This window comes from Hemicordylus capensis, chromosome 1, assembly GCF_027244095.1.
Source record: "Hemicordylus capensis ecotype Gifberg chromosome 1, rHemCap1.1.pri, whole genome shotgun sequence".
In the NCBI taxonomy this organism is placed as follows: Eukaryota; Metazoa; Chordata; class Lepidosauria; order Squamata; family Cordylidae; genus Hemicordylus; species Hemicordylus capensis.
The window spans coordinates 51,835,905-51,860,221 of record NC_069657.1 but is presented as its reverse complement, the minus strand read 5'-3'; the positions used below and the strand labels follow the sequence as shown (position 1 = coordinate 51,860,221).

Below are 24,317 nucleotides of genomic sequence, written 5' to 3'. Positions count from 1 at the left end.
CTGTGCAAAGGAAATACCTGCTCACACAGCGCACAATTAATCAATGGAATTCTCTACCATGGGATGTTGCGTTGGCCACTAGCCTGGATGCATTTAAAAGGGGCTTAGGCAAATTCATGGAGGACAGGTCTATCAATGGCTACTAGTCTGCTGGCTGTGGGTCATCTCCAGCCTCAGAGGCACGATGCCTGTAAATACCAGTTTCAGGGGATCAACAGCAAGAGAGAGAGAGGGCATGCTCTCATTTCTTGCCTGTGTGGGCTTCTCAGAGGTATCTGGTGGGCCACTGTAGGAAGCAGAATGCTGGACTAGATAGGCTTTGAGAATGATCTACGAACAGCAGAGGCGGAGCCACCATTGGGCAAATGGGTTCAAAGAACCCGGGCTACACCCAATCAGGGGCCACGAGCGCAGCCCCAGACACGCCCCTCATGTCTGACATCAGATGCGGGGGCATTATTTTGGTCCTGATTTCAGCTCCAAATGGGGCCATGTGGCCCTGCTCGGGACAGAAAAAACACCCCCGCATCTGACGTCAGATGCGGGGGCATGGCTAGCCTGGACCCTGCATCTGATGTCAGAAGCAGGGGGCGGGGCTAGGGGGCTGCGGCGGCTGCACATGGCCTGCCGCCAGGCTGGCTCCGCTTCTGACATGCAGGGCTGTTACGTTCTTAAGCAAATTGTCTCATGAAAAATAGTTTTTCTTATGGTCTCAAGTGTATTTCAGCCTGTGCAGGGGAGTGTATTTTCACTGACTATAGCATGATATCTTAATATCCTGCCCATGCATAAAAGATGGAAATGATACCTTTATAGACAATGTTTTTGGTAAAACAATGTTGTTGCAGAGGATTAGCTTTGCTGTTCTACACACACACACGTTTGTTTGTGTGTGTGTGGCTAGGTGAGCCCTCCAATGCAAAATAAAGACATAAATTCAAAGTAGGCACCTGTGATACTTATGTAATCATATTCCACACGGTCATGACAACAGAAGTAAATGTGCCATCTGGGAAAATATTGCATGTTCAGATCATAAAACAATACTTTGTATCTGAGAAAATGCACTCTCCTGAAATTAAAGCATTAGCTTGAGGAAATGTGTGGGCTTGATGAAACAAATAGGAAACATGCATTTATTGCCCTCTCAAAGCTCTTAAGGATCAAACTAGGGGTGACATGGGAGCTCTGTTTTTGGATTTGGATCAGGGATGTGCACAAGTGAGGGGAGATTAGCTTTTCACCTAAGCCAGATCCTTGACTTAAATCTCCTCTCTTTGAGGCTGCTAATAGTCATGGAGGGGAGAACTGCAGGGCACAATTTGTGCTCATAGGTTTTACCCTCCATGGCTAATAGCAGCTTGTGGCGGGGTGTGGGTGTGTGGGTGTGTGCAAATTGTGTATAGTCATATAATACATAATTTCCATGTAATTATAACTGAATAATGCTTTCCAACTAAGCTCAAAGGTCTTTCATAAACAGGTGTTCTAGTTGAACATTTGCAGATGTGTTTAAGCTCTTGTACAGAAAATGTCTGAAATCATATATCTACTTATGTCCTGAGGGTAACTGATATGATTATTGGATGAAGTACTTCCTCTTCCTGAAGTAAATAATTCAGAGGTTGAGACATGGCTCCATGCTCAGAGGTGGATCAGAAATAGAGGTTTGGGGCAGAAAAAGCCCACTTAAAGAGGGATCTTAACATTCAGACTTGCCATGCCAACCCTATGAGGTCAGCAACTGAGCACCTATGGGATCCACAGAACACTGAGGCAGATAGGTCTACAAACTGCCATGTAGTATGAAAGGTGGAAGGGAGAACGGCTAGAAACCAACCATCAGATCAATTGGGTACTGAGGCTCAAATGAGATATTACATTAAATGCACATTTGCCACTGATGACAATGTCTAGTTCTCCATTCTTTCACTGTAAAATGTTCAGGAAAATGCATACCATGGCATCACGACATCATGGATTTTCCTACCGCACCTAGTAATGCGGGACAAAGGAAATGTATGATGGCATTGTGACGTCATATATCACACATTTCCCTAAGCCAAATGAGACATTACAGTCGAGGAGGAAGGGACTGTTTTTTTAGTAGTAGTAGTACTACTACTATGTCTTGTTTACACAGTCAGGCAGGTGTTATTGACTGGTTTGTTTTATCCAGACATTGAGTCATTATATTATTATTATTTCTTGTTTACACAGTCAGACAGGTGTTATTGACTGGTTTGTTTTATCCAGACATCGAGTCCTTCCCAAGGACCTGGGATGGCTGAATTTTATGGTCAATGTTGTTGTTATAGATATCATCGCAGAATATAGGCTGTTCCCAGTAAAGCTGCTTTTTGTAATTGGCTGATGGTGATTTCTGTGGCCCCTATGGTGTTGAGGTGCTCTTCAAGGTCTTTTGGAACTGCACCCAGGGCGCCAATGACCACTGGGATTATTTTGGTCTTTTTCTGCCACAGTCTTTCAATTTCAATTTGTAGATCTTTGTATTTGGTGATTTTTTCTATTTCTTTTTCTTCTATTCTGCTGTCCCCTGGTATTGCTATGTCAATTATTTTAACTTGTTTTTCTTTCTTCTCGACTACAGTTATATCTGGTGTATTGTGTGGCAGATGTTTGTCTGTTTGTAGTCAGAAGTCCCATAATATTTTTACATCTTCATTTTCTACTACTTTTTCAATTTGATGGTCCCACCAATCTTTGGCTACAGGTAGCTTGTATTTTTTGCAGATGTTCCAGTGTATCATCCCTGCTACCTTGTCATGCCTTTGTTTGTAGTCAGTCTGTGCGATCTTTTTACAACAGCTGATTAGGTGCTCCACTGTTTCATCTGCTTCTTTACAAAGGCGACACTTGCTGTTTGTTGTTGATTTTTCGACTTTGGCTCTTATTGCATTTGTTCTTAGTGCCTGTTCTTGTGCAGCCATTATTAAACCCTCAGTTTCTTTCTTCAAGTTGCCATTCTTAAGCCATTGCCAGGTCTTGGTGATGTCTGATTTTCCACTTCTATTGTGCAAATATTGACCATGCAGTGGCTTATTTCTCCATTTTCCTGCTTGGTTCTTGACTTGTTCTTTCTTGTAGGCCTGCTTTGTTTCATTGGTGTTGAATAGTTTCTCATTATTGACCATTTTAATTTCATCTTCTTCACTGTCCTTGATATATTCTTCAAGGCCTCTTTTCTCCTCCTCTACTGTTTGATGGACTTGCAGCATTCCTCTTCCACCTGAGCTGCGAGGGAGGTATAGCCTATCGACATCACTGCGGGGGTGCAGAGCATGATTGATGGTCATGATTTTTCTGGTCTTACGATCTAGCGTCTCTAGCTCTGCCTGGGTCCATTATTCCTGCAGTGTATTTTTCCTGCAGTCTATTATTCCTGCAGTGTATCTGATAACAGATATAGCCCAGGTGTTTATGGCTTGTATGTCGTTCCTGCCATTGAGTTTGGACTTGAGGATTTTTCTAACTCTCCTGATGTATTCACTTCTAATTTTTCTTTTAACTTTAGTGTGTGCAATGTTATCAGCCTGGAGAATGCCCAAGTATTTGTAATGTTCTTTCTCTTCCAGGTTCTTGATCTTGCTTCCATTGGGCAGTTCTATTCCTTTTGTTTTTCTTATTTTTCCTCTGTTCATTATTAATGCAGCACACTTGTCTAGTCCAAACTCCATTGCTATATCGCTACTGAATATACGGACAGTGTTTAGCAGTGATTCAATTTCTGACTGGGACTTTCCATACAGCTTCAGATCATCCATGTACAGCAGATGGTTGATTTGACTTGATATTTTAGATGTTTGGTATCCGAGGCCTGTTTTGTTTAGTATTTGTGAAAATGGGGTCATGGCGATTACAAACAACAGATGGGATAGTGAGTAGGGGTGTGCACGGAACCGCCAACTGCGGTCCAGCACTGGTGTGGGGGGGTACCTTTAAGAGTGGCGGGAGGGTTTACTTACCCCTCTCGCCACTTTCCCGCTTGGCGCCGTAATGTTCAGAGTAATTGGGGCGGCAGGACACCTCCCTGCCGCCCCTTCCCTGATGTTGCTTAAAAAAACTCCCAGCAGTCCTTTGCGCATGCACGTCACAGAGACGAGCACACGCGCACATCTCTGTGACATGCATGCATGCACAAAGGACTGCTGGGAGTTTTTTTAAGCAACGTCGGGGAAGGGGCTGCAGGGAGGTGTCCTGCCGCCCCAATTACTCTGAACATTACGGCGCCAAGCGGGAAAGCGCCGGGAGGGGTAAGTAAACCCTCCCGCTGCTCTTAAAGGTACCCCCCACCTGAACCTGACCGCCCAGGTCTGGACCGGTCCGGACCGGTCCGGAGGCTTTTTTAATGGCCTCCGGACCGGTCCAGGCCCATCCCTAATAGTGAGTCCCCTTGGAAAATGCCTCTTCTAATGCTAACCTTTCCAAGTGTCTCGCCATTGATTGTTAACTGTGTACTCCACATGCTCATTGCTTTTAAAATAAATATCTGAATGTTTTTGCTGACACCAGTTGTTTCTAAACATTTTAGTATCCATGTTTGAGGCAATGAATCGGTTCTTGTAGTCAATCCATGCAACACTTAGATTTGTTTTTCTTCTCTTGCAATTTTCTAAAATCATTTTGTCAATCAGCAGCTGGTCTTTTGTGCCTCTGGTGTTCGGGCAATTTCCTTTCTGTTCAACTGGAAGCTGTTTGTTAGTTAATAAGTGTTGCATTACTTCATCTGCTGTTATTCCAGTTAATAATTTGAACATGGTTGGCAGGCAGGTTATCGGTTTATAATTACTTGGAACTGCACCTTTTGCTGGGTCTTTCATGAGGAGATGATTTTTCCCAGTTGTTAGCCATTGTTCAATATCACCTCCTTGCAAAATGTTGTTGTTGTTATTATTTTACATTTTATATCCCACTCTTCCTCCAAGCAGCCGAGCCCAGAACCGTGTACTACATACTTAAGTTTCTCCTCACAACAACCCTGTGAAGTGGGTTAGGCTGAGAGAGAAGTGACTGGCCCAGAGTCACCCAGCAAGTATCATGGCTGAATGAGGATTAGAACTCAGGTTTCCCCGGTCCTAATCCAGCACTCTAACCAGATGCATCACTGACATTTTCAGTTGGCAACTTCACATTTATAGTAACTCCTGGTTTGAACCTCATATTAAGGTGAGGTCTTGTTTGGCTTAGAAAAGCCAAAACCTGAGTCTCTTTGGCTTAGAAAAGGACAGCATCTGAGGACAGCAGCTAAGAACCTGCTGGCACTTAGTGGAAAGCTTTCACAAGTCTAATCAACTCTGATTGTCTTTTATTGGTTTGACTGGAAGAATGGCGCTGAATCACCTGCAGCATTGTCTGTAATTGGGATGAGTGTGTACAGATGTGAAAGCAGAATTAATGAGAATGGGAAGTTTAAGGCCTGCTGCTCTAGAAAACCCCCCAGCATATCCTGATTATAGGAGAGATAACAGAGCATATCCTTTAATTATCCCTATTTCTGAGCATATCTCATGCCACTCAATGGGAAGGAATGCCGAAATATTCTAGTCAATCAATCAATCAATCTTTATTATGGTCACAGACCAGCAAAAAAATATTCTAGTCATTAACTGTCTAGTCATTCTGTCCCCTGCTAACTGGGCAGAGAGGCACTTTTTACCATGGTGATTCTCTTTATTTAGCAGGGAGAGAGTAACTGGCCCTATCCACCCCAGCACAGTACCTCCAGTGACTGTTGCTGGTGTCTATCGTGTGTGTGTGTGTGTGTGTGTGTGTGTGTGTGTGTGTGTGTGTTTTAGAATGTGAGCCCTTTAAGATGGGACAGGGAGCCATCTTATTTATTTATTTATTATTTCTCTGTGTAAACTGCCCTGAGCCATTTTTGGAAGGGCGGTATGGAAATTGAATAAATAAATAATAATAATAACCCCCCAGCGAGGCACTACCTTGGCATGGTTGTGGGGCTTGTGTGGTCTGAGGAAGGTGAGAGCTATGCCTGAGGTCCAACCATACTGGACAGGTCTCACCAGAGGAGCCAGACAAAGAGTGCCTCGCCCCTCAATAATATGGTGAGACGTAACTTTAATAAATCTATACCGGATCGGTTGTCGCCCGGGTCAACAAGGACCGCGCCAGGTGCTATAGTCCCTGGACATCTGGTGGCAAGTGGGCTACAGGACTCAGGATCTTCAGTTGAGCAACCAGGGCTGGAGACTGCAAGGTTACTGGAAGAAACGTTGCTTAACCAGAAAAAATATACGAAAAATGCCAACAAGGAAATAATGATCTGCTATTACAAGTCTAGTCCAACTAGAAGAGGTTATTTAAAAAGAATGTACCAAATTTGGAAAGAGAAGCATCCAGATACAGAAATAACAGAACAAAGGCTAGCAGACCAGAGAAGATTCATAATAAGAAATAAAGTATTCACAGGAGTTGAGCTGGAAGAACTGCAAAGAGCAACACAGGCTCAAGATATGGAAGAAGAATTGCCACCAACTGAAGAAGTTGCTCAGGCGCAGGTGGAGGAGGTGTCGGAAATAGAGGATGCCACTGTTGCTGAACTGTTTCAAAATTAAAACCAGGCAACCTCCCATTTGCCTTCACCTCAAAAACCCAAATGCCGTTTAACAGAAAAGCAACAAGAACTAAAGCAAAAAAATAACTGAGCACATGAACCAAACAACCACCAGGGTTCAACTTCCAGCTCTAAAAACAGTTGCAAAAAAACAACTTGCTCAGGCATTAAAAGGTGTAAATGCTGTATTTGCAGAAATAACAACCAAGAATTTGCAAGAAACAAACCAACTAATGTACAGTGCAGCAACAATAACAACACAAGAGCTCGGATATAAGATCAGTGGACCTGTAAAAAAAGAAAGTAGTACATCACCTAAATGGAAGATTAGATTAGAAAATAAAATCTCCAGGCTTAGATCAGATGCTAGTAAATTGAAAGATATGAAAGACAAGAAGCTGAAGAATGAAAACACCAAACAGTATCTGATCCAAAAATACCACTAAGATTCAAGGAAAATTAGAGAAGTCCTGGAAATAATAAAGCAGCAAACAACAGCAATGTCAAAGAAGATTAGCAGATACAAAGCCAGAATTACACAACACAGGCAGATTCTCCAATTTCAATTGAATCAGAGACGTTTGTACCAAAGCATAGAAGGAGAAACTACAAGAAACCAAGAAACACCAAATAAAGAAGAAACAGTGCAATTCTGGGGGAAACTATGGGACAATCCAATAGACAATAATAGAAAGGCAGGCTGGGTGAAAGAGGTTGAAAAATGTAACCAACAAATGCAAGATCTAATAAAAACACCAGAATTAATTAGTGAAAGAGCAAAGAAAATTAAAAATGGGATTGCACCAGACGACGACGAAATGCATGGCTTTTGTCTTAAACACCCAACAAGCCTTCATAAACAGCTATCAAAATAGTTCAATCACATTTTGCAAAGAGGTGACATTGAACAATGGCTGACAACTGGGAAAACTCATCTCAATCAATGGTGAGACACTTGGACAGGTTAGTATTAAAAGAGGTATTTTCCAAGGGGACTCACTAATCTCTCTGTTGTTTGTAATCACCATGACCCCACTTTCACAAATACTAAACAAAACAGGCCTCGGATACCAAACATCTAAAACATCAAGTAAAATCAACCATCTGCTGCACATGGACGATCTGAAGTTGTATGGAAAGTCCCAGTCAGAAATCGAATCACTGCTAAACACTGTCCGTATATTCAGTAGCGATATAGCAATGGCGTTTGGACTAGACAAGTGTGCTGCATTAATAATGAACAGAGGAAAAATAACAAAAACAGAAGGAATAGAACTGCCCAATGGAAGCAAGATCAAGAACCTGGAAGAGAAAGAACATTACAAATACCTGGGCATTCTCCAGGCTGATAACATCGCACACACTGAAGTTAAAAGAAAAATGGGAAGTGAATACATCAGGAGAGTTAGAAAAATCCTCAAGTCCAAACTCAATGGCAGGAACAACATACAAGCCATAAACACCTGGGCTATATCTGTTATCAGATACACTGAAGGAATAATAGACTGGACTCAGGCAGAGCTAGAGACGCTAGATCATAAGACCAGGAAAATCATGACAATCAATCATGTTCTACACCCCCGCAGTGATGTAGATATGCTATACCTCCCTTGCAGCTCAGGTGGAAGGGGAATGCTGCAAGTCCATCAAACAGTAGAGGAGGAGAAAAGAGGCCTTGAAGAATATATCAAGGACAGTGAACACCAATGAAGGAAAGCAGGCCTACAAGAAAGAACAAGTCAAGAACCAAGCAGAAAAATGGAGAAATAAGCCACTGCATGGTCAATATTTGCACAATAGAAGTGGAAAATCAGACATCACCAAGACCTGGCAATGGCTTAAGAATGGCAACTTGAAGAAAGAAACAGAGGGTTTAATACTGGCTGCGCAAGAACAGGCACTAAGAACAAATGCAATAAGAGCCAAAGTCGAAAAATCAACAACAAACAGCAAGTGTCGCCTTTGTAAAGAAGCAGATGAAACAGTGGAGCACCTAATCAGCTGTTGTAAAAAGATCGCACAGACTGACTACAAACAAAGGCATGACAAGGTAGCAGGGATGATACACTGGAACATCTGCAAAAAATACAAGCTACCTGTAGCCAAAGATTGGTGGGACCATCAAATTGAAAAAGTGGTAGAAAATGAAGATGTAAAAATATTATGGGACTTCCGACTACAAACGGACAAACATCTGCCACTAGGGGTGTGCACGGAACTGCCACACTGCAGCCCAGCACTGGGGTGGGGGGTAGCTTTACGAGCGGCGAGAGGGTTTACTTACCCCTCCCGCCGCTTTCCCTCTCTGGCGCCGTAAAGTTCAGAGTAATTGGGGCGGCAGGATACCTCCCTGCCGCCCCTTCCCCGCTGCTCCTCTGCAAACTTCCCAATAGTCCTTTGCGCATGCACACCTTGTGCGTGCGCTTCACGTCTCTGACGTGCGCGCGCATGCGCAAAGGACTATTGGGAAGTTTGCAGAGGAGCAAACTTTTAAAAGAAGTTTTACCGCCGCTCTTAAAAGCTACCCCCTACTCCCGCTACTCTTAAAGCTACCCCCCACCCCCGAACCGAACCACCAAGGTCCGGACCGGTCCGGGCCCATCCCTATCTGCCACACAATACACCAGATATAACTGTAGTTGAGAAGAAAGAAAAACAAGTTAAAATAATCGACATAGCAATACCAGGGGATAGCAGAATAGAAGAAAAAGAAATAGAAAAAAATCACAAAATACAAAGATCTACAAATTGAAATTGAAAGGCTGTGACAGAAAAAGACCAAAATAATCCCAGTGGTAATTGGCGCCCTGGGTGCAGTTCCAAAACAACTTGAAGAGCACCTCAACACCATAGGGGCCACAGAAATCACCATCAGCCAATTACAAAAAGCAACATTACTGGGAACAGCCTATATTCTGCGTCGATATCTATAATAACAACAAGAACAATATTGATAACAAAATTCTGACACGATCTCTGCATAAAACAAACCAGTCAATAACACCTGCCTGACTGTAAACAAATAATATAATAATAACAACTGGGGAGATTGAGGAGAGCAGATCCTGGTCCTTCCAGTAGGTTGGACATACAGGGAATGAGAAGGAAACTTTGTTTCTCTCCCCCACCCTTCATGTATGCTGGCTGGTTTCAAGTATTCAGGTTTCAAGTATTCTGAGAGGGACAAAGCCACCATTTATATAAGATGTTTGCATCCTGTCCTTCATTGAAGGAGCTTGAGGCAACATGCATATGCGTTTTCCATTTTATCCAAACAACATGGTACACTACAAGGCTATTCACACACGTATGCAAAACCAGGCAAAGAGACCCCAGCTCAGTTTTGCATGTGTGTGTGATCAGGATCATGTGGGATCACTGGGATCGGGCCCAATCCTGGCAGCACCATGGCGGCAAACCCACCCTTCAAAATGAGGTTAAGGGAGCAAGCGTTCCCTTAACCTTGGTTTTTTGGTCATGTGTCGGGGACCGGAGAGGGAGCCCCATAATGCACCATGCTCTCGGATGGAGTGAGGCGACGCATCCTGGCAGCCCAACCCTCAGAGTTGCCAGCAGCAGCCAGTTCTCATGTGGGTGGGTGAACTGCCTGCCCAGAGACAGTAGAATGCTCATCTGCAGGGAGGCAAGCTCTTTCTTTAGGGCTTCCTCCCCACAAACCCGAGAGCCAGCATGGTGTCATGGTTAGAGTGTTGGACCAGAGAGACCCAAATTCAAATCCCCACTCAGCCATGAAACTCACTGGGTGACTCTGGGCCAGTCATTTATCTCTCAGCCTAACCTACCCCACAAAGTTGTTGTGAGGCTAACCACAACCATGTGTACTGCTCCGGATCCATGGAGGAAGAACAGGACATAAATGTAAGATAGATAGATAGATAGATAGATAGATAGATAGATAGATAGATAGATAGATAGATAGGCAAGCAAGCTGCACATAATGTTAGCTTAATATCTTTATATTCAGAGCACACCCAAGAGCAGAGGCGGATTTAGCCACAGACCTTGGGGATCACGTCTGTGTGCCTCTTCTGTCGGGGGGGGGTGTAGCTCCAACTGGTCGGGGGGCCTCCCCAGAGCCCTGCCACTGTGCTGCTTCCCCACACCTGCCCCGACTTTGCCCTGCACCCGCCACTACCCCACTGATATTTGCAACAGTAGCAGCAACCACAGCCCTGCCTGGGAGAGGAGGCTGAGGAGGAGGAGGAGGAGGAGGAGGAGGAGGAGGAGGAGGGGTAGTAGTATGAGGCGGCTGCTACAGCAGGCAGCAGCAGCCTCCTGCTCCACAACCCGTTGCCCCCACAGCAGAGAGAGTGGCGCATGCCCAAGTGTGCGTGCTGCTGCAACCATGACATGGTGAGCTGGTCTTGTGGTAGCAAGCATGACTTGTCCCCCTAGCTAAGCAGGGTCTGCCCTGGTTGCATATGAAAGGGAGACTAGAAGTGTGAGCACTGCAAGATATTCCCCTTATATGGGATGGAGCCGCTCTGGGAAGAGCAGAAGGTTTCAAGTTCCCTCCCTGGCTTCTCCAAGATAGGGCTGAGAGAGATTCCTGCCTGCAACCCTGGAGAAGCCACTGCCAGTCTGTGAAGACAATTCTGAGCCAGATAGACCAGGATTTCTTAATCTTGGGCCCCCAGATGTTGCTGGACTGCAACTCCCATCATCCCCAGCCATGTCCATTGTGGCTGGGGATGATGGGAGTTGTAGTCCATCATCTGGGGGCCCAAGGTTAAGAAATCCTGAGATAGACCAATGGTCTGGCTCAGTATAAGGCAGCTTCCTATGTTTCGATGTTCCCACGGTGTCCTGCCTGAAGTGCCACAACAAGCGCTTCTGCTGTTGGTGGGACTGCCAGCGCATCAACTGTCCACTGGTGGTGGAGAGGCAGCCACCTGCCGCCACCACCACCCTGGGGGGGAGGCCTGCTCTGCTCAGTCACTCACCCCTCACATACCCGCGGCTGTGAGGATGACAAATATCGGCGGTGCAGTGGCGGGCACGGGGCAGTGGTGGGGCTCTGGGGTGTAGGGAGGCCCCCCGATCATTTTGAGCCCACCCCCATGACAGGAGCAGCAGTGGCGGCAGCAGCAGGTAAAAGAATTAATGGGAGGCCTTGCGGCATTGGGGGAGGCCCTCTGAAGCCCTTCAGGTCCAGGTTCCCTTTTACCCTAGGTGCGCCACTGCTCAAGAAGGGCGGTTTGTAGCAGAAAAACAGCAAAAAAGAGGGGTGCTCTGCTTACCCCTTCCTTCCATGACTCTTCACTTAAAACTCCCCCAACACATTTCCTACCCACTATAGGATGAGATATAATTAGAAGAGACCAGAAGAGACTTGAGATTAAGAGACCAGAAGAGACTTGAATTATCAATTCAAGCTCACTAGTAGTAGGATGCTGTGGTTATAATTACCTGGTCAAGTTATAATGCTCAGTTGTGTTCTGAATCATGGCATTACCCAAAGAAGTTCTTCTAGCTTGGAATGTGTGTTCTGAGCATGTGCCATCAGCATTCAGCATCCAAAGCAAGCTGCCTTGTAGATACATGCACAAAAGTGCTTTCATATTCGCTTCAATGAAATTCTCATTCATTCAAGCTGTGATACTACATGGCTAGGCCATCCAGCCAAGCTGCCTTTTGTTTGGTGAGTATTTTCTCTCTCTTCTCTATTAACAATGTTCTCAACTGCTTCCTACAAATGTTTTATGTTGTTATTGTCCACCATCCTGACCAAACATGTTCTCTTATCCCAGGTTATGTATGTTCCAAGCAACTCTTCATCATGATTGGTTCTGGGAATTTTAATTCTTAGAGGAAATATGATAATGTGCATACACAAGGCCAACATTATGAGCTAGGAGAGAACTCGTGAATCACAGATGAGGGCAGGGGCGTAACTACCATTAGGCAAGGGGAGGCAGCTGCCTGGGGGCCCCCACGCCTCGAGGGGCCCCCCAGAGGCAAGTCACATGTGAAGTGAGTGTGTATGTATCAGCGAGGGGCCCATTTTAAAATTTTGTCTCTGGGCCCACTCCAGCCTCGTTACGCCCCTGGATGAGGGTGTTTACCCCAGTTCCCCTGAATGCTCATAACCACTAAACCAACTCTGAATCAAGCTCAAGGGAGTTTTGATCATGGTGGAGTTTCATAGCTTATGAGCATTTTAATTGATCTCCATAGACTGGATCCAATACTTTGTTCACTACAGTATGCTAGCATGATGAAAAGGCAGTTTCTTAGAACCTGAATAGCGTAAACTAGTCCTTCAGCTATACAGTACTGAAATAATAATTTCCTTTGAAATGTGCCATGGAGCATCTTATATCTTGTTATCAGAGTATTTGCTTGCCCTTGATGGGCAGGTAGCCAGATTTGGCTTTTTAAAAGCCAAATTTTGGGTTATGGCCCATTTGACCCACGAGTATAACCCTTAGGTTCTGGCAACCACTGGCCAGTAGTACCTTTCATCAGTTCCACGCCAGCTGTGTCCTTTTCTTGAAGAATAGAATCCTGCTATGATCATCCATGCCTTTGTACTCTCTGGGACTGAATATTGCAATGGGCTTTATATGGGACTGCCCTTGAAGACAGCTCAAATAGTGTTTTGAGCAAATATATATAGTACAGATGAGCAAATGAACATTTCTTGCTGTGCCTCAGCATAGCAAGAGATGCCAACATTCTGATTTGGCAATTCTAAAATGGGAGGATTTATACTTTGTATTATAATGCTCTTTTCAGTACTACACCATCTACCAAAGCATTTACAGAAATAGCACCAGAAATATTAATACATTAATTTGAAGAGATGAAGTCCTAACCATTCCTAAGAGTCACAGAGACTATCATCCAGAAATAATTTTAATTACTAAGGCATCATTGCCAATGCATGGAAAAAAGATTTGTAAATCTTGTCATATTTGTACATCTGAAATAAAAGCATGATTCTGTCTTACTTTTAACTGTAAATGGGAAATATTTGTGCAGTAATGTAGGTGTCTGGGTATTTGTCGGTATTCAAATGTATATATAGATCATACCTATATTTCATAAATGCCAAAGGAGTCAACTATTGAGCATGTTGCCTGCACATAAGTTATGATTTCATTTAATTGACATTCATGTGATATTTATAGTGGTGGTAGGAAAAGAAGGAGATTATTTATATACATAGTGATACATATAATACAGTGTGTGATGTGAGTTCACATGAAAAGATAATTAGGGTGGTTGAACTGATTAACATGCGTTATAGTGAGTGGTTGAGATAGTGGCGGAAGTTTGTAATTTCATCAGGTGTGTGTGTGTGTGTGTGTGTGTGTGTGTGTGTGTGTTCATAGAAGATGGCAATGAGTATGTTGACAAGGAAGGCAGAAGCTCTATTCATACATTATGTTCAACACTCTAAATGTGTGTACAGTGACTTACATACTGTTCAGTGTCCCACCAAAAGAAAAGTGAGGAGCCTGCACTGCCTGCTGTGCTAGTCCAAACCACATTCATGCTGCTAGCAAGCATGGAGAGCTTCGCTGGCATCAGAGCTGCAGCTGGTTTGTAGAACTAATGAGGATTTGAATTTAGGGATGGATGACTGGAAGTGTAGGTCAGGTATACACAGAATTGGGAAAATGTGGAGACTGGGAGGATGTAGGGCCAGTGTCATGTTCTGGCACAATCAGGAGGGCCCACCAGTTCCTCTGCCACTGAGTAGCCATGAATGTTGGGAATTCTCTCTTGTAAGAGAAACCCTTTTTCATTATTGCAGAGTGCACAGAGGCACAACACAGCAGAATTTGGTTAGGCATGCGTGTAAGCTGAGAGTAAAGTAACTTGGAGCCAGTTCATAGTTGCAAATCAATGTAAATGGTGTTTATTAGAGAACTCCATTCTAGATAGGAAAGTGAGGAGTTCGGATCTCTAATCTATCTATCTAGCTGGATGCAGATGGATTCTGCATCTCTGCACACATGGTGCAGGGGAGAGGAGCTTGCAATTTGCAAGGTAGAAGGAACAGGAAGAGAAGGGAAGAGAGGAAGTGACAAGGCAGGCAGGAAGGAAGTGTCCCTGAGAGTAGCAATCTACATTCCAAAGGAATGGTGTCAGAGCAGTAGAGAAGGGATGACCAGTGTCTTGACCCTCTAGCCCTCTGACTCACTAGTCTGTCCTCCACTGTCTTTGAGACAAGAGATAGCGCAAAGTCCTTCACTTCCAACAATTGGGAGGATGTAGGACCAGTGTCAGGTTCTGGCACAATCAGGAGGGCCCAGCAGCCCCTCTGCCACTGAGGTGTAGTAGCCACGAATGGCTAGAGTGCCACCTGGGAGGTTTGGGGAGCTCCTCCACCTTTCCTCTTTGCGGCAACAGTTCCTCTTCCTTCCTCCTCACTCACCTCCTGCCCAGAGTCAAAGGAGGGGTGGCACACATGCCATTCACTCACTTGCCTTCCAAAGTGGGCAGGTGGCAGCTGTAAGGAGCAAACACCTCTGTTCCTCTGTTCATGAGCATCATGGGGGTTGGGATGTGGCCTGCTGAGAGATAAATAGTGCAAGCAACTGCCACTGCCTCCCCACAGACTCTCACCATACTTCCTGCTCCCCAGAAAGAGAGAGAAGACAAGTGAGTGAAGAACTTGCTGGAGCATTCTCTCTGGGCACTGCAGCAGATGAAAGGGCTCTCTCCAGGGGCAGCACAGAGCTGAGTGCTGCTACCACTACCTCCACTCATTTCTCACCTGCTCGGTTGCTAGCCTCTCCAGGCAGGCCCAGTCCTCAGCACCATACCATGCAAAGAGAGGGAGGGTGAGCTAGCAAAGTGAGAGGTACACACACACACACACACCCCATGACACACACGGTATTTTTAACATGTGGGTTCTTCAGGGCAAAAACAGCAACAACTAAACTCACAAGTAAGAATATAAAACATGTATATTTAGGCTAATATATAGTAGCAGAAACATTTCAACATGCAACTTAACATACTTCCATCCCACAAGTTTTTTCCCCATTCCCCACCCCACACCTTCAGCAAGGGAAAAACAGGCCTCCAAAATGGACCTTGAAACACCAAAACGTTTCTGTCAAAACAGGGTTGTTTTGTTTCAAGCTCAAAACAGGCCCTTTATTTCGTGTTTTGTTTCGAGCTCAAAACAATCAAAACAGCCTGTTTTGAGTCAAAACTCGAACATCCCTAGGAGGAAGTCAGTCTACTGTGTAACACGCTGTATCTCTACTGAGATGTGGAAGGGATGCTGCAATTCCGCATATGACTACAAGTCTACAAGGGGGGAAACGATCAGCTGATGCTTCAAGGAGTGCCCACAATTACCACCCATGTTATTGAATTAGCTGTTGTATTGGGGTTGTCTGAATTATGTTTAGTTGCACGTATTATATTGGAAATTAATTAATTAATTGGATTAATTTTTAAAGAAAATAAAATATAGCCATTTTAAGGGCTACATAACCAAACCAGAGAGGTTGCTCATCTGCCCCTTGTCTTTATTACAGAACTGCAGTTATTAGAAGAGCACACAGGTGAGCAAGTTGAGGCAGCAGCTCCTTGCAGAGGTCCCTGCTCACTCACTTGCCTGTCCTGCCTCTGGAGAGCAGGGCAGTGAGGTCAGATTCCAATCCCAATCACCACACCACCCAGAGAAGGGAGTGAAGACGTGGCAGAGAAGGAGTGAGTCTCCTTGAAGCTGCTTCTGCAGGGGGTGAGCGGTACCAGCTCTGCAAGGGGCAGCTGCTGTCTGCTTGTTCATCTGGGCTCCCTGCTGGGGACCTGAGCAAGGAGGAGGACGCTGACTGAGAGAGAGTGCTACCAACAGCATGCTGCTGTGCTGGGTCCCCCATAAAATTCAGAGCTGGTCTTGAGAGGATGAGAAAATAAACAGGAGGGTAGAATGATACTGAGCCACCTAATGGCGCAGCTGGGAAATGACTTGATTAGCAAGCCAGAGGTTGCCTGCTCGAATCCCCCCTGATATATTTCCAAGACTATGGGAAACACCTGTATCGGGCAGCAGTGATACAGGAAGATGCTGAAAGGTATCATCGCATACTGCGCCGGAGATGGCAATGGTAAACCCCTCCTGTATTCTACCAAAGACAACCACAGGGCTCTGTGGGAGCCAACTCCATGGCACAGGTTACTTTAGGGTGATACTGGGGTTGAATACAAGCATGAGGTAACCTGGTGGGATGGAAACTGGGGGGAATGGATGGGTGGATCATAATGAGACAATCAGCTTCTTATGGGGAATAGTGGGGAAAGTTGGCAAGCCAGGCAAGGTTGTGTGGGCTCTAGGAAGGGCAGGTTGAGGGAGGTGGCATTGGTGAACGGGGGCGAGCGGGTTAGAAATGTGCCTGTGCCTGAAGAAAAGCTGAAGAGTCCATATGGGGGGAGAGGCGTGCGAGAGAGGGAGAAAGCCAGGCGGTGGGCTCTGCCTGCGGCTCTTGCTTGCCAGGAGGGAGCAACTAGGTGAGGCCACTCCTCGGCTCCCCCAGGCAGCGAAGGCGCGGACTGACTAGGTGCCTGGGCGGCGGAGGATCGTCCTCTGGAGCAGATTGAGGCGGAGAGGGACGGGAGGCGCCCGCGCCCCTCCCGCCAGCCTCCTCCCGCCTTTTTGCATTCTCCCTCCCTCCCTCCTTCTCCCTCTCCTGCGCTTCGTAGCCGCTGACGCTCCGCTTCCCGCCTATTAATCATCCCTCAGAGCCGGCGCGCTGCAATTAATGCCAGTCGGACTCGCGGCGGCGCACGGCTCCCGCTCCTTGCCGGCGTTCTTGCTGTCGCCACTTCTGCCGCCGCCGCCGCCGCTCCTATGCTGCCGGGCTGCGAGAGGAAGGAACCCAGTTGTGCCAGGAGGATGCCGAGCGACGGGGTTGCTGCCGGGGCGCCCGCGCTGCTCTGAACTCAGGCGGACGGGGCGGAGGATGGCCCCTGCGCCAGGGTCGCGGGCGCTGGAGGCATGGACTCGTCGGCAGGCGGCAGGAACTCCTCGTCGGGCTCCCCCGGCCCCAACGGCACGGTGAGCGGCGGCGGCCCCGGCGGCGGCGAGTCGCAGGGCGGCAGCGCCATCCTCATCTCCTTCATCTACTCGGTGGTGTGCCTGGTGGGGCTGTGCGGGAACTCCATGGTCATCTACGTGATCCTGCGCTACGCCAAGATGAAGACGGCCACCAACATCTATATCCTCAACTTGGCCATCGCGGACGAGCTGCTGATGCTCAGCGTGCCCTTCCTGGTCACCTCCACGCTGCTGCACCACTGGCCCTTCGGCTCGCTGCTATGCCGCCTGGTGCTCAGCGTGGACGCAGTCAACATGTTCACCAGCATCTACTGCCTGACGGTGCTCAGCGTGGACCGCTACATCGCCGTGGTGCACCCCATCAAGGCGTCGCGCTACCGCCGGCCCACCGTGGCCAAGATGGTCAACCTGGCCGTCTGGGGGCTGGCCATCGTCATCATCCTGCCCATCATCATCTTCTCCAAGACGGAGACCAACACGGACGGCACGGTGGCCTGCAACATGATGATGCCCGACCCCAAGCAGAAGTGGCTGGTGGTCTTCGTGGTCTACACCTTCCTCATGGGGTTCCTGCTGCCCGTGGTGGCCATCAGCCTCTGCTACATCCTCATCATCGCCAAGATGCGCATGGTGGCGCTCAAGGCCGGCTGGCAGCAGCGCAAGCGCTCCGAGAGGAAGATCACCCTCATGGTCATGATGGTGGTCATGGTCTTCGTCATCTGCTGGATGCCTTTCTACGTCGTGCAGCTGGTCAACCTCTTCGTGGAGCCCGACGACGCCACCATCAGCCAGCTCTCGGTCATCCTGGGCTACGCCAACAGCTGCGCCAACCCCATCCTCTACGGCTTCCTCTCGGACAACTTCAAGAGGTCCTTCCAGAGGCTGCTGTGCCTCAGCTGGATGGACACTGCCACCGAGGAGCCCGTCGACTACTACGCCACCGCCCTCAAGAGCAGGGCCTACAGCGTGGAGGACTTTCCCCCCGACAACTTCGGCGAAGCGGGCAGCACGTACAGAAACGGGACTTGCACCTCCAGGATTACGACCCTCTGAGGACAGAGCTTGCCAGGCTCCCCATGGCAAGGAGAGAAGCCAAAGCAGGGCACGGGGGCAGAGTCAGGCAGGGGAGAGAAGGGCATTGCCGCCGGGAAGGAGAGCAGCAGCAGCAGGCTGGCCCATGAACAGGGGGCAATGTGCGGCTCCCCCCGCCCCGTTCTGCCCCGCTGCTGGTGGCTAGTCGGACCCTCCGCATCCCTTCCGTCGTACTTGCAGCTGCTTCGGACAACCTGGCTAATCGGCCCACAGGTCTCTCAGGAGGCTGGGCCAGCGAGTGTGTCTAGTTGGTGTGGGGTCTTCTGCTAAATTGTTCTCCTGAGCGGATTCTTTGGCCCGTGTCTTGCTTCTCTGGTGCCCTATCAAGCTGAGGTCTGTTGGGCTGAGGTCTGCGTGTTCAGGGACCCTGTGCCAAAGCCCTGGGCCCTGTTCGTGGCGCCTGCCTGCCTTCCTTCCTAGAAACTAAATCAGGACCTAGGTTGTCATTTCTTTCAAGCAGCGCTTGCTTTCTAGAGGGGCCAAGGCTCAGAGACGCCCCCTAGTTTAGCCCCACCCCATATTCACAGATATATGGATACTGCCTTTCTTAATGCACAGGTTGGAAAACACTCTGGACATGTTCAGAGGTGCTCCTCCTCTTTATTAGTCACATGGGCTGAGCAGGGGCGTTTAAAACAAGGCTCCAGGGCTGAGCCCCGACCAGCCTTGATTGAAACTGAGCCCTGGTTTCATATCCTTACACATCTCAGCCTTGGTAAAGGAAGCGCTCCTGTGTGGCCAGAATCCTTTCTTTCCCTTCTCCCCAACCGCAGGGGACGAGGATTTTGGCGGGGCGGGGGGTGTTTCACAGGCAAATAACCCCTGGGACAGCAGAAAACCTAGATCCATCTCGAAGCAACCCCACTGGAAGCTAAACATTGGATAACTTTGATCGAAAACGCCCTTCTTTTCTTTTTTCTCTTCTCTTTTCCACTACGAATATCTGAATGGCATTCAGTAGCCTAGCGCTCAAGGGGAAATGGCAGTCCATTTGGAAAGGGAAAGGAAACTGGGCTGCCAGAAAACGAGGCGATTATTTCATTATCTCGCAGCAACAGCAGGCGGCTGATAAGAGCGAGATAAATAGTCTCCCCTCGCCAGCCACCCCCAGCCATGTTTCCTCCCCGGCGACTGTCAAGAGCCGAATACTGGGCTCCCAGGGATGTTTGATCTGGGAAACGTTTCGCTCTGTGGGTACATATCATTAAGGTGTGCAAATAAAGCGGTTAAAGAGCTGCACGCAAGGTTATTGTCCTGGGCTGTGCGACGCTTGGCGTGAACGATTCCGGGGAGGGGGAAAGCGGAGTTGCCACTGTAAGGAGAAAGGAACAAGCGAGCCCGGCAAAAACGGGAGAGTTTATCTCAAAGTCTCATGAAGAATCCAACATTACTTTGGCTACGATCCGCAAAGTACTGGCTGGTAGTTGCTCTGGAGACATATAACTGATGTTGACTTTTAGAGGCATTTCCCCTGTTAAGTGATTTGGGGAGTAGAGCCAAAAAGGCACATGCAGTTATTCAGTAGCAGTTTTGGGTAAGCCATTAACATATAAGAATATAATTGCCTTGCCAAATCAGCCTAAGAGTTTGCCTAGTCCAGCACTCTAGTTCCAGCACTGGCCAGCCATATAGCACAGGAAGCTCAGGGGCAGAATCTGATGTAATAAACTATAGCTACGCCATCCTTTTTGGCCCCAACATTCAGCTGTCATCAGAGGGACACCATCTATCTGTAAGCTCTGGACAGCTCTAGACAGAGTATGTAATTGCAGCAGGAAACATGCCAGTGTTTTCTTCAGCTAGCATAATAGGTAGAGCTGCCAATGGAAGTTCCCTTGGGCTTGCCGTGGGTATAGCAGTATCCTTCCTATTATCAAGATGCATCTTTCCTTCAGGAGGGGCTAAAGGGAAGTTGAAGAACAGGAGAACTGCCAAGCAGAGTCAAACTGCCCCATCTGACCAAATATCCTGTCTCTGAAGTAGCCAGGCTCAGATCCTACCATATATAAATGGTACAAGAACAAGGTGCTGGGGTGGGGAGAGATCCAGCCCATCTTTTTCATTCCCAAGCCACAGGAACTTGGGGAAACTTTTGCATTATTTTTGCATTATTATCCCTCTTCATTATTACATTTTTAATACACTGTCCAAGTGCTTCTCTATGTGTTGGATTTCTAAGGATCTTGGTTTTAAATGTGAGCCCAGTTAGTTCTCTCTCTCTCTCTTTCATTTTTTAAAACTCAATATGTTGTTATTTCTGTGCTGTTCAAACTATTCTCTTTGAAACTATTCTTTTTGAAACAGCTCTTGCTGTGTATTGATACTTTGTGGTTATTCAAGGTTGAGTAACAAATGTTCAGTAATAATTTAGAGGATGTATTTGTTGAAGCCACTTCCTTTGAGAAGGAAAACAAAAGAGAACAGTCTTTGGGAAGGAATCCCTTTGTTCCTTACATTTCTGTTTCCCTTCTTTTTATTATTCTTATACATGTTAGGATTGAGAAAATGTTTGGAAATAAGCAACTTAACTGTTTTATGAATGACAATAGCAAAATATTATTTTCTGTTTTACAATAATCACAGGTATATCCTCTGATAACATACTTTTACCTTCCTCTTAGTTTTAACCTGCTTCCTTTGTACTGAATGAATGTCCGCTGGTTGTGACTACACTCCAGCCACATGCTCCAAATATTTTCTATTAAATGTAATTTTCAAATTATCAGGAGCATGTACAGAGAGAGAGAGAGAGAGAGAGATTGAGAACAGGGATGAAAATGAAGACATGACATTGCTCAAAATTGTTCGCCTATGACATAAAGGATACTTTGATATAAATGGTTAGAGGACTGTAACCACAGTTGCCTGGTGCCCCTTTAAAACAGTAACATGTTTTATCGCATACCTTAATGCTGTTAAATTATACATTTCAGATGTAAAGCGAAAATGAGTGGGAGGTAATGTAGTTTAGCACTGCTGCTTGCCCACTTGTTCTTTTAATTTAAAAGTAATACCATAAAAGTTAAGAAGACATTTAAGATATCAACCTTTACTGGAGTATAATGATACATCAGCTTATTGCTATTTTTATTTATTATTTATATTGTGCCATCAGTGTACACAGGGGTGTGTGTGTGTGGTGTGTGTGTGTGTGTGTGTGTAGCAAAACTGGACAAGTCTTTGCCTTCAGGAGCTTAAGGGCATGATCCAGCCAAAGTTAAATGTTTTTAAGGCACATAGACTCATGAAAGATTTGCGTCCAATCTTACCATTTTTATTTGGCAGTAAATCCCATGTTGTTCAATGGTGCTTATTCCCATCGAAGAGTCATAGGATTGCAGCTTAAGCACATGATTAACACTCCCATTGAAATCTCTGGGACTTAAAGCACTTAATTTTGGCTGGATACTACCCTCCATTTTGTCAGTAGGTAAGATAAGAAAAAGGGAAAGGGGAAGAGTGAAAGGAAAAGGCAAGGGAAGAATGTGAGCAAGTGTAGTTACATGAAATTAGACTTGCTTTCACTTGGGGATGTGATGGACCTCATTTGGACAAAACCCCAGGCCATTTCATACAACTATCACACCAAAGGTGTGTGTGTGGGGATGCTGCAAAACATCTGGTAATAATGTCAATCCATATCCTATGGAATTAAGACAGAGAATTTCCATTCTTAAGAGACAGGATAGATCCTTTCATTACTGAAACCACCAACATGAAGATATTGCATCATGCTTAAAGCTTTTGATCTGTATTTCGGTCCCTTCACAGTTTTGTGGATCATTCATTTGAATTTTTTTCTTTGATATTAACCTGTTTGCTAACGGTACTGTCACTCTCAGAGCTTATAGAAGTAACTCCCCTTTCAGAGTCTTTACTAACATGCTACTGAAATGAAATGAATCATCAAGATGTTTAGAACAGACAAAAACCTCATTGTACCATTTTTATTTTATTTTATGTTTACATTTTTAGAACTGCATTTCAAATCTGGATCACTTTTCTTAAGGGTATTGATCTAGTGCTCTTATGCTGTCATTTCCCCTCAGCAATACTGTAATTCAGTGTTAGCTTAATAAACAGATATATTAAACACTCTGCAATCCACTTTTGACTGTTTCTGCGCAACTGGCCAGCTACTTTAATCCTGAAAGAGTATTGAGAAAGCATATCATCATAATGAAATGAGATTTGCTGAGACACTAAAGCTTTGCATTGCTCTTTTGCCATCATGCAAAGATAGATTGACAACTGGGTTTTCTGCACTTCATTGAAGATTAAACCATCACACATATGTGCAATGATCTCTTAAGTGTGGCAACAATGTCCAACCTTCTGGGGGCAGATCATAGAGACTGTTTTTTTAAATTTAAATTTATTTTATTACATTTTTATACTGCCCAAAAAGTCCCTGGGTGGTTCACAATCTGAAAAAGAAAGGGGATAACCTGATCTATCAGTATTAAATTGCAATATGGCATACTTCGGGCCCAAAGTCCAGGGCCTCCACACTCCCTGGGGGTCCCCAAATCATCTCTAGTCTGTCCTGGGTGGTGTGGTTTGTGCCCTCAAGAACCTATGTGTTAAAAAATGATGCTTAACTTGTAGTGGAAGGCCCTCCAAAGACCTTTTGGGAACCTTCTCCACCCCTACAGCTTTTGGACAGGAATTCTAAGCATATTGACTTGGATTTAACTCTATCTGAAATCAGTTGGATTTGCTTCTGAATTAAAAAAACATTAAGATTGGGATTTAATTTTGTAAGTATTTTAGGCTTACAAAAAGAAAGGGGAAATGCTGAAAGGGAGAGAAAATATAAACTTCTATAATGCTTCAGCGTATGTAGGTTACAGAACTTCTAATCTAAACATCTTTACCTTTTCACTTAAAAGACCTTTTTCACTTTTAAAAAATTGGTCGAACCATCGAACCCCCAAACCAAAACCACAAACTTCTAACCCCTGAACCTCTCTGCACATCCCTACTGAGGGATGCATCTTGTTTGCAGTTTTCACATTTGAGGATACAGAGATCTTAAATGGATGAAATCTTCAAGATAGGAAACTTTTATCATGAGGGATATAGATCATTTTTAGTATCAAGGTTATGTTTTAAGATGGTGTGGTTTTTAAAATTGTACCAACTTTGGCTGGTACACCAGCTGTGTCCATCCTGGAGAGGCAGACCTCGCTATAGTTATTTATGGTTTAGTAACACCAGATTGGAATGTTGGAACATGCTCGACATAGAGATACTCTTTAAAAATATTTGGAAATTACAGTGGACACAAAATGTCATCTCCATATCATTTGTGGTAGATCAATCAGTTTTTGCCTTCATCTATTTGTTTCTGGGCCCAATTTATCATTTTGATTTTTACCTTTAAAGCCCTAAATGGCTTTAAACCTTGGTACCTTATGGGCCAATCTTCCCATATGTTTCTGAATGGGCACTTTAATTAATTGATTGATCAATTAATTAATTAACCACCCTTCTAAAAATGGCTCAGGGCAGTTTACATCAAAATAAAAACAATTAAAATCAATTAACCCCCCCAGCTGTTTTTGAAGTACAACTTCCATA

General features: G+C 45.6%; 1 protein-coding gene across 1 annotated transcript; it reads left to right on the top strand.

Moving 5' to 3' along the window:
- The first annotated feature begins 17,149 nt into the window (after nt 1-17,149).
- On the top strand, nt 17,150-22,832 carry SSTR1 (somatostatin receptor 1). Its single transcript, XM_053284917.1, has one exon. It carries the CDS (start codon nt 17,583-17,585, stop codon nt 18,693-18,695), a length of 1,113 nt encoding a protein of 370 aa, XP_053140892.1. The 5' UTR covers nt 17,150-17,582; the 3' UTR covers nt 18,696-22,832.
- Nucleotides 22,833-24,317: the final 1,485 nt, after the last annotated feature.